This window comes from Kryptolebias marmoratus, linkage group LG23 (genome assembly GCF_001649575.2).
Source record: "Kryptolebias marmoratus isolate JLee-2015 linkage group LG23, ASM164957v2, whole genome shotgun sequence".
Classification (NCBI taxonomy): domain Eukaryota; kingdom Metazoa; phylum Chordata; class Actinopteri; order Cyprinodontiformes; family Rivulidae; genus Kryptolebias; species Kryptolebias marmoratus.
In genome coordinates, this window is record NC_051452.1 from 9065062 (window position 1) to 9076181 (window position 11120).

Below are 11120 nucleotides of genomic sequence, written 5' to 3' on the forward strand. Positions count from 1 at the left end.
AAAAAAAATTAAAAGTCAAAAACATCCATTAACGAAAATTTCATGAAAAATTTAAGCAAGTGACGTTAAAATAATACTCTAGGGATTAAAAAAATAGCGTTTGCTACTTTAGCTAGCACAAACGGGATGTAGAAAGGAATTCTGGGTACTGTAGTTTCACCCAGTTCTAATTCAGAAGTTGAACGTCAACGGTGTATACAATGACGTACACGTCATGACGTATATTCCAGAATATACGTCATTGAGTTTCATACGGTTGTATTTGCCAAGCTGGTAGCCAACGGTGTTAGCACAGACGTCTGTGTCTAAAAGTTAGCCAGCATTGCTAACAATATGTCAAAATTGACGGAATGCACAAAGGGTAAGATGAAATCAGATAAATAATTTAGATTTTTACTAAAAACAATGTGTTTAAAGACTTAGCATTAATGTTAATGCGAACCATATTAGCTAGTTAGCTATGAGAAGCTACTGGCTAATTAGCCTATTAAAAAAACTTCAAGTATAAAATGGTGGCACTACCGATACTGTATTTAATGTAGTATCTTTCATTTTCTATTTACAATATGTATTTATGTTTTAAGTCATTTTTCCTAAAATATTTCAACAATATTAAAATGTCAGTGATTTAACAACAGCAATTTAATCATTTTTGGTTAATTTTTATTGTGGTGCTGGTCAAAATTTGAAACTTAGGACGTCGTATTAGGGCCATTTGAAAGAAAAAAAAAAGATTTTTTATGATTATTATTTTAAGATTGAGGTATTAATTGTATTGAAAGAAAAAAGTGCTCATTTAATTGAAAAAAACGGTCCCAATGTTGAAAAAACAAACTGCCAGGAGAGTTTCAGCCAAATATATCACAGTGCTGCATGTTATTTTGTAGTTAACCCAGTAAAAGTGCACCTATAACCGCCAGTTACACTAATAATAAAGAAACAAATTCAGTTAGAGGTGTACCGATTAATTGTCCGACCAATTTAATCGGCCGATATCTGCCACTTTTTAAGAATTGTGCCTGTACATATCTAATCAATAATCTAATCTTAGGACGATAAGGATGTATTTCAGCATGAATGCTTTTCTATATGCCATATATTTTTTTTTAGGTGATCAAGTTCAAATTAGGCCGTTATAATTTTGGTCGGTGGAAATTACAAATTGTCCAAAAACCTTTTTAAAAAAATTGGTGTTTCATATCGACCCTGATTTTTAAAGATTGGTACCGGTATCGGGGATAGAACAAACTATATCTGCTGACCTCTAAACACTGTCGGGTTTAAATCTTTCTTTAAACATTGCATATTTTTTCCTGCTAATAAACCTGACAATTTCATCTCAACATTCAGAGAAAAGAAATAAAACTTCCTCCTCAGTTTTTTTCTTATCTTCTGAGTGTCCCTAATACACCTTAGAAACTGCACAAACAAGTGATGTAAAGAAATAGCAGATTATTAATAAAAGATTCCTGCTTTGGCACCAACTCTAAAAGACCGTTAAACTACGTCAAAACACCAAAACCCAAATTATTTCCTCATAAGCTGGGACTACCTGCAGTAAAGGTCGGTCAGTTTTATCAATTCTCTCATTTCTTTTTATTAACTTTTGATCAGGACTCCAGGAAACTCAGGACTTTTCGTTAACCAAGGTGGTGGAAGACGTCAGTCAACATGGCTGCGCCCAGAACGAGGCCCTGAAAGAAAAACAAAAGATACTTTCTTCCCTCCAGGTATGCGCACCTTTAAAATACACATTCAGTCATTATTATTATTTACAATTACACTTTATATTATTGGAATATAAAAAGAGTTGTCTGGGAATGCCATAGTTGGGAGTAAATACTCATTTGGATCATGGTTAATGACTTGTTTCCTGTTTAAGGCAACTCTTTCAGATGTCGAGAAGAAAGGTGAGGCTGCAGAACAGGAGCTACGATCCAAAGTGAGGGAAGTCCTGATGCTGGAGGGTGAGATGGAGGATCTGGAGAGGCAAATTAAAGTCCTGCGCAACCGCTGCGCTACCATCAGCAGGGAGAACACACAAATCCAGATGGTTATAAGCGAGGAGGAGGAGAACGCCCGCTTGGCATCAGTGAAGTTCGATGCTTACAGAACCAAGATGGAGGGTCACAGAGCGGCTGCTCTGCATGCTGCGAGCCAGACGGAGGCCCACAAAGAGCTGGAGGAGAAGAAGGTTCTGGTCCAGAAGCTGAAACAGATGAAAGAGCAGCTGAGGGAGGATTTAGAGAATCCAAATGGAAACACAGTGCAGATAGCAAAGGTAAAAAAAAAAAAAAAAAACCATAACAAAAAAAGTCTCTTTTCTTGCATTTTTCATTTGACGTGTGCTTGTTCTTCTTTGCAGAGAGAGGTTGATGCTCTGAAATGGGAGATCTCTGAGAGGAAAATGACTGTAGCTGAGAGGAGAGAGCAACTGAGGAAGGAGTTTGAGACTCATGTCCAGTTGAAGAAAGAGTTAGAGGTACAGCTCAGGGCTGAAAGACCCTCTTAGGACTCCTGTTTAAATGTCTTAGTGTACTGCAAGGCTCTGGCTTTTACACAGAAACAGAATAATTTATTGTTAAATTCTTCAGATCCAAAACCGGCGCCATGAAGCCATCATCAAGCGCCTCCGCTGCCAAGTGAGCAGAGCTCAGGCTGCTCACAGGTAAATATTTATAGAAACTTAGACGCTCTCACATTAAGGCTGCTCACAGGTAAGTTCCTCTAACTGCTTTGTCTTTTTTACTCAGGCAAACGTCGGACGATGTTTTCCACCTGCAGACACAGCTGGAGGAGCTGAAGAGGCAGCAGGAGTCGTTCCAAGACTCGGCAGTCAGTGATTATTAAACCGTAAGCTTATTTCTTGGTTGAGAAGAAAGATATTTTAAGGAAGGTTTGTTGCTGTTACTACAGTTGAACAGCAGGGGGCAGCATTGACCACTAAATGCACCACTTTTCTTCATCTTTTTCCCTGTTATTCTGATATGTTAAGTTATAGTTTTGCAGAAGTGAAACCATGAAATAAACTATTCGTCTTATTCATATGAAACGCTTCATCAAACAGGATTGCTCTCCCTTCCATTGTGGATCAGGGACATGAGCAGGACCTGGGATTTGGATTTCAGGTCAGGTGTCGTCAGTAAAGCGGCTCGTCCAGATCAGGGTTGGACGCACAACAAAAGCCGTGTGTCCACTGTAACCGTCGAGGGTTTGTTTTGGAACTCGCTGTTCCCGCTTCTGCTTCGCCGAGTGGCTTGATGGTCGCGAGTCGACAGTCCCACCGTCGGGCTAACGAGGCTGCGACTGTGCCCCTTCAGCCATGACGCTGAGCCGACTTTTCAAGAAATAAAACCCACATCACATTAAATCCCGCCAAGCTCTAGCTCGTGATTTAAAGGCATGTACGGTTGTAAAGCACAGACTTAAACATGAATGTTGCACACAAAAAGCATTCCTGAGATGATCACTTCAATACAAGCTAATTAGATTACAATAAAAAGCAAAAACGCCTCATTTTAAATGAAATTCTTTCCGTTTTTTGAAGGGATGCATATCATTCGCCACCTTTCATGCCACAGTTTTGAACTAAAATCATTTTATGCTAAAAAAGGGACGAAGTTTTATTTGTTTTGGTCAAACAAATATAACTGAATATGTGTTGTGAAGGACTCTCAGCTACTACCACGCCAAAACTGGGCTCAATACGTATGAAACTGACTGAGCTGTAGCCACTTTTGAGTTGAAGACGTCCCTCTATAAAACAACAAAAGAAAAAGAGCATGCCAACATTTTAACCAAACAGGGAGATCCAAGAGATCACCTTTCTTTAATTGTCCACTTCTTTTAAAGACAAGCAACCATTTTTCTGTTTCTGCAGCTGAGTCTGACCTCATTTGAGCGTTCAGCCCGACATTAACTTGTCCTGCTGATGCTGCTCCACCACGGGCCTCTTCTACCAAAACATCCTGTAAAGGAGAGCGATTGGGTATAAATAGCACTGCTGTGAATTTACAGTATGTTCCCTTTGTACAGTAGAAACGCATGCCAGCACACTCGCATTGTCCTTTTGAACCACACAGCTCCTAAAGTAATGTTCATCTTCTGCTACTTTTAGAGGATTACTTCTACCACATGCTTCTATAGAGCATTTCCTAATTTAGCATCAAGCATGGTTTCAAAATAAAGTGTTTTCAGCTGATGAGCAAAGGGGAAGTAGAATTTTATAGCAAAAATAATCAGGCACATACGTTTTGTTTGGCTGTGTTTAAGTAATACAGAACGGCATCTTTCACAATCCGTCCTTCAGCACCGTCATCTCTGAAAAAGATCCTCTCAAAATGTCAAAACAAATTTAACGATTGGTGCTCGTAACATCAGCGAAATTCCAAGAACTTTGACCCGGGCCTGTTGAAACAAGCTTGACAAGCTTTCACGTAAACACAGACCCCTTTTTCTGCAGAGCTCCTCGTACAAAAAATATTTTAAAAAATCAAGTTTGGATATGCCATCCGTCTGCCCCTGATCCATGGTCATCCCTTTCCCCGGCGATGTTCTCTGGCTCCTCCTGATGGATCCCAAAGTGTTCCCAGGCCAGAGAGGATGCTTCGTTCCATTCAGAACCCAGATCTGCTCGGTGCTCTGTGATCGGGCTAACTATTGTTAGCGATACAAGCTGATAATGATGGATTTCTGTGGATTTAAACACTACGGCAACTGGTTCACCAATAGTGGTTAGAAGAGTACCACAAGAGCGACTTTTCAGGAATCTCAGAGTGTCCGAGGGGGGCGTTCCAGTTCATTTTTTCCCAACTTCTGAGTCCAAACAATAATCCCTCCAGGAAGAGATTATTGCCCTGGACTGTCCTTCCAGTGGGGCGTGATTGAAAACCTCCAGAGGAAGGCGTCCAGGAGTCATCCTAATCAGATGGCCGAACCACTTCAACTGACTCCTTTTGATGAGGAGGAGCAGCGGCTCTGCTCCGAGCTCCTCACCTTCGTCTCTATATCTGAGTTCAGCCATCCTACAGAGGAAGCTCATTTCTAGGATCTCATTCTTTGGGTCATGATCCAAATCTCATGACTAGAGGTGAAGGTTGGGACACAGATGGACTATTAAATCAAGAACCTTCTTCACCACGACAGACTAGAGCAACGCCCCCATTTCTGCCGCTAAAGCCGTCCGTCGCTCCATCCCAGCTCATGAACAAGACTTCAAGATTCTTAAACTCCTCGTTCTGAGACCCACGGAGCCGCTGGTCATGACTTGAAGACACCAACAGAACCGCATCATCCGCAAAAAAAAGCAGATATGAGAGTTTGAGGTTCCCAAACCTCCTCGGCTGGACCTTGAGCTCCTGTCCATGAACACCACAAACAGTTAAGCAGTTAACAACTTCAGGGATTATACGTTTTAATATTTTTAAAAGTGTTTGTAATGCGAAATATAAACTTGCTGGAGTCGCCAGTTTGTCAAATCTGTACCCTCAGTTGTGTAGCTGTTTATGATTTTTTTTCATAGTATCTTAGCTCGACCTTCTTTAGTTTGTTAACATCAGCATACAGATAAATTCTGACCATCATCATTTTGTCGTTTCTGCCTGTGAAGTTGCCCAACTCAGACGGATATGAACTCTCAACTCTTTACACGAGTTACAAACTTGTTACAGAAGCAGAACTTTGATTGACTTTAATTTTAAACTCCTTTGAAACTCGGCAGCTTTGGCCGGCCTCCCGCTGGCCGTAATTCAAGTTAGGTGTGATTAAGTGTGCATGAGTGGCACGTTTATTGCCGTTTTAACTTCCTCTGGCCAGCTGCCTGCGTTGTCTGCATCGGGGGCAGAAAAAGAGCTAGGCGTGTTTTGGCACCGAGAAATAAAGTTTTGAAACCTCAGTACTGTGAAGTGAAGAGCTTTTGATTCCCGAGTTCAGGAGCCGATTATGTTTTGTTTGGTGTCTAATTTAGTGATTTTATCTGGTAAAAATCGATGTTTACCGCGACGTACAAGTGTATAACGGCCGAGAAAACAAAACCCGAGATAATCATCTTCCAAAAGAAAACTTTACGCCCTCTTTTAAGTGTTGTCACTCGTTTGTATCTGACAGATGATAAACGCCTTCTGCAAAACAAGCCGAGCGTCTGCTGGTTCAAACTGGATTTTACTGCACAAATCACATTTGAGGGTTCTTCCAAGAAGTCCGTTTTTCTTTGGAAACCCTTAAAGGTTTTTAAGTGAAAAGCAAATCTTGGAAAAAGGCTTCATTCTTTTTGTGTTTTCCTTCCAAGCAGACAGTTTTTCCTGTAATTGTTCAAAGGTGATCTTAATCAGAAGATCTTTTTTTAGGTTTTTCCTTTTTGGACTTTGGCTGCTTTTTTTTTTTCACCAATTTGTCCTGAAACTTGATCAAGGACAAAAGAAGAAGGTTTAAAGAACCGCCTTGAAGTCACGTTTTAAATGTTAGCTTCTGTGACGGTTTGTGACAAATCGGGAACAAAGTTTGCGGGGGTGGCTCCAAAACAAGGGTTCAAATTTCCACCTGTGAGTCACGGGGCCTTGCTCTCCCATTACAGGAATTTTTGAACACGTTCAAAACAATGATTTGACAAATGTTCCTCTTAAAATAGTCGGCGTCATCACAGGTGTCTAGAAACCCTTCCCTATTTAGTTTTCCGTGATTACAGATTTGAGTTTATTTAATCTATCTGCCAAATCTTGGGCCAAATTTCACCGGGAGTTTGTGTGATTCCAAGCGCAAGTTTGTGTATTTCCCTGCAATTTTTGTGTCTCCAAGTAGTTGCCAGCCACAGCTCTGAGAGATTTAAAAGAATAAGAACAATCCAGCAAAGTCCTGAGAGACACATCCTCCTTCTGTTGATCGTTTACTGTTCGAGATGTTTTCAGCTCATGGCTAAATGGGAATCTACTTTTTGGTGTTTAAATGCTAATTTACCTGTCAAACTATTTTATCTTTGGTCAGTTTTAAAGAAACTTACGAGCTGCTGGTGTTACAGAGCTCAAAGGTTCAATTCTAATATGATTTTCTTTGGTAAGTTGTTTGTTATGCTTCGATAAAACGCCTGATTGATTCACAGGTCAGAGTTCAGAGGCTTAATGAACAAAAAACATTCCTCTGAAAATAATCAAGAAGTGAAAAAGAAAGCTTTGACACTTTTAAAGGTCTTTAGAAAGCTTAAATAACTACTGATACAGATGAATTTAGAACAATAATTGGAGGAAAAATATAAAGAAACGAACAACTTTTGCACAGTTTTGCATCTTGGCTGCTTTGAAAATTAAGTATTTATTTCTTTAGTGTCGTTTTATTTCCAGCTTCAATTAACCTTTTCATTTCTGTTCTCAATCAAATTATTTGTAGCACATTTACAGCCTTTAGTATTATCTTAAATCTATGTGAATCATAGCTTAGCAACTTTTTCACATTGAGCAAAAAGCCAGTCAATCATTTATTATATAAAAAAGGTACAATAGGGATTAATTACCACAATAAAGACTTAAAGTAGAGAAATAAAATGCGATATGATGCTATAAGCTGCCATAAGGAAGTCACTTTCACAGTCAGTAACATCTATAAAATTTCATTTTATTGAAGAGGATAAAATAAACTGTTTTTAATATTCAACTTGACAACTTGTAAATTTAAAATCCTAATTCTGAGCTACGCTAACGAGCTGCACCAGAGGTTGTAAAGTGTTGTAAAGGTGGACCCGAATAAGGCAAGAACTTTAGGAAAAAAAAACACTTTTATGTGTTTAAATGAAAGGAATCACAAGCAGACAAGAAGAATCTGACAGAAAACTGAGCGACTCAATGAGACTATTTCACAAAAGAAATGTTTTGTTTTGTTTCTCTCACACAGCAGCAGGTGAGAGGTGTCTTTATCTTCACCTCACCTGAACTGTTGTGCTCACACTGGAGTAAACTACGCCTCAGGTGACCTCCGTCCCTCCTCTTTCTGTCAGAGGACTCTTAAAAGGATGCTGATTGTTTGTTTTTCTCAGAAGTAAGAATTGTTTCAGCTAAATGCCCATCAATTTCCTGTCTTCTGGTGATTACTTCACTGTCGCTTTAAAAGGCTTAAAGACCTCCAGGAAACACCTTGGAGTCGGCGTGGATTAACTCACCAGAGAGCAAGGATTGTTTTATTATCGTCTTTTGTTTGTTCCAGTAAATTACTGGTTCTGTGAACTGTTACACGACGCAGTGAAAAAAACAAAACACAGCCTCTGGGCAATGGATAGGCAAATTAAAAAGAAATGAGGAGGGGATATCCCAGAGAACGGAGGGCTGAGCTCACAGTGGAAACCACGGGGACCCTGCTGGCCTCTAATTGCTCCCTTCGGTCCCAGTTAGACTAAACTACAGTTTGCTGACTTTGACGGCAACTTCAAAACATCCCACCGGCGCTGATGGGGTTTATCAGCAAGTGACTAAAACCTCTTCAAAAACCTGAAAACAACCCCGCCGGGTGAGGAGAGCTTCTAGAAACGGAGGTCTGTTTCAGGGCGTGGTTGGGCATCGTTCTGGGGAATGTTTTGATCTGTGCAGACAAGCCACGGGGCAGCCCGCCGTGACTCCAGGGTCAGGAATGTGGGGGGAAAGAAAAAAACAACAAAGAAAGAAAGGTGCATGACGTGGCCGAAGAGTCCCGCTCAAATCCAGGGAGGGAGGCTAAAAAACTGATGTAATAAAAGAAACCTTCGACCTAGAAACATGTGAAGGAGCTCCACCCTGATTTGTACCTGAGCTACGCAAACAAACACAGCCACACACACTTTGGATTTCCTGGTATCTATGGCAGATATCTGGAAAACGCAACGTGTGTGAAACTCAAGCTTGCATCATAAAGGTAACCATTCACATAGTAACAGGAATTATAAAAATAAAGTGGTTGTTTTGTACTTTAAATGAGTCACAAACCAGCCAGGAACAGAAATTATTGTATGTAAATCTATAATATGACTCGTGTCATCTCGAAACGTTCATCCAGGGGTGTGTAGTCGGTATTTTAAACTCACCCACCCAGCAGTGAGTCAGATGTCTCACGTTTTTTAGCACTGATTGACTTGGGTGGAAGGACTGCTAATGGTTAAAAACGACCCATCTGGTCCCCAAATTTGGACCGTGCCAACCCTGGGTAGTTTCAGCACGGCAGGGTTGGGTTTGACCCAATATTAGGGTACGTTTTCTACCAAAACACCGAGTTAAATGACTAATTTGTTGAGTTAGAGCTACTAAAATAATTCAGTTAAAAAAGAGCACCCCAAAATCTGCTTTGCTAGCTGCTAACCACTATTAGCATCAGCCAGCTAACACCAACGAATGCATTTTAAGGAATCCATCTTAGCTTTACTTATTACACCCCAAAGCAGAGGTGCAGTCAGGTCCGATTTGGTCAACTTCTGTCTTAAAATGGCGGACCGTGAAGAAAGACATGACTCATCTCCAAGCCGACCACTGGGTTGAAGTTTTTGGCCTCATATTCGGTCAAACCAACCCAACAGCTTTAACTTGGCAACCAAGTTATCAAAATAACAGCGGTTTTTAGTGTGTAGTGAGCTGAAACACCTTTTAGTTATTTATTCTCTCTTCATTCTGGTGTGAGAGAGAGGACTCAGCCTCCGATCGGCTCCATCTTCTAACCAATCCTCATGAGTCAGAAGCAGCACAGAGCGAGTCACGACTTCCTGGTTTTAAAAATCGATGCCCTGTGGGTAATGTAGTTTACAGCTGGTGACACTGATGTTGAGGATGGAAAATTTAGAAGAACAGATTTTCATGATGGAGGATTTGGACCCGAACGCAGAACCAACTCAGGGAGCGCAAATGAAAAAGCTGATTCATTTAAAATAACAAAAACTTACAGGTACACAAGGAAGTCCAGACAGTGCATGTATGCAACAATTACCCAGGGACAAATGGAGGCTGAGGGACAGGTTATAAGGTCAGAGGGTGATTGGTAAAGTGGACGCAGGTGACTGATTACAAACTAGCGACAGGTGCAGATGGGCGTGGCAGGCTGATAAGTTCTGAGCTGAGGATACGTGAACATTGACAGGGAATAAACTAAACAAGAACAACAATAAAACTATAAAAACACAAGAGAAATATAATAAAACCCAGTACAAAAGAAGTCAAATCCTAACAAGAAGTGCCAGTACTGAGTACCACTTCGCCCTCTGTTAGGATGATTGTCTAAATATATTTGCAGAGTCAGGTAAAGGTGTCACGTTTGCAGGCTGTTCTGTGTAATTTCACACTCCCGTGCTGCACATCAATAATGCAACACTTTTGACCCTTGTAGTTTTTTTTCTTGGTCGAGCTAGATGTTTTGTATGTTGTAAGGAGAGCAGATGGTTTCACTCTGTAATATTTGCAGCAGGGATCTTTGTTAGCAATTGTTTTAATTTTACAAGGATTTGTAAAGCAGTACATGGCAACCCGTTTAAATAAAACGGGGAAAAAAAGACAAATGTTTGATGCAAACGCTTGACCCGATGTCCTTTCCAGTATGGACTCATTAGAAGCCTGCTGTTTGTATTTCGACACCGGGGTTGTAAATTCAAAACCCCGGCTCTCCGGATAACGGCGCTCCTTTGGCACGCTTCTTATAAATAGCACGGTAAATAAACAGCTCGGCGTATGGCGCGCACACTTTAAAAGCTGCACGAAGCTGCAGCGCGAGAAACGAGGAGGCCGGTTTTCACCCCCCCCCCCTTACAGCCTGAAAGTAGGACGATCGGGGGTGGGAGAGCAAGAGGGAGTCCCAGTTTGCCCATTACATCACAAAAACAAGCAGGAGGAAGGAGGCCTGCCTTAGCTTGTCTCCTCTGTCTTCTTCCTGCACCACCAGGGTTGTAAATTATAAATAAAAATGGGGTTGGAACAGATTATTCTCTCGTTGAAAGACCGTTTCCTCGCAGGTTATTGAAGTAAAGGCAGGGAGAAATACATTTTATGACAGAAAAATTCTAAAAATGTCACAGCTCCATCTGTTCCTGCCACGCCTCTTGCCACAGCCACTTAACTTTCCACAGTCCCACAGTCCAAGCCACGCCCATGTTGCCATGCCCACACAATCACCTTCATCTGCTTCACCTG

The 11120-nt window shown here is 40.9% G+C and overlaps 1 protein-coding gene across 1 annotated transcript; it reads left to right on the plus strand.

The window, feature by feature from the left end:
• Nucleotides 1-253: 253 nt before the first annotated feature.
• LOC108248002 (coiled-coil domain-containing protein 122) lies at nt 254-3536 on the plus strand. The gene is made up of 6 exons (XM_017436451.3): nt 254-361; nt 1615-1730; nt 1883-2281; nt 2366-2482; nt 2595-2668; nt 2754-3536. The coding sequence occupies exons 1-6, from the start codon at nt 334-336 to the stop codon at nt 2848-2850; spliced, it is 831 nt and encodes a 276-aa protein (XP_017291940.1). The 5' UTR covers nt 254-333; the 3' UTR covers nt 2851-3536.
• Nucleotides 3537-11120: the final 7584 nt, after the last annotated feature.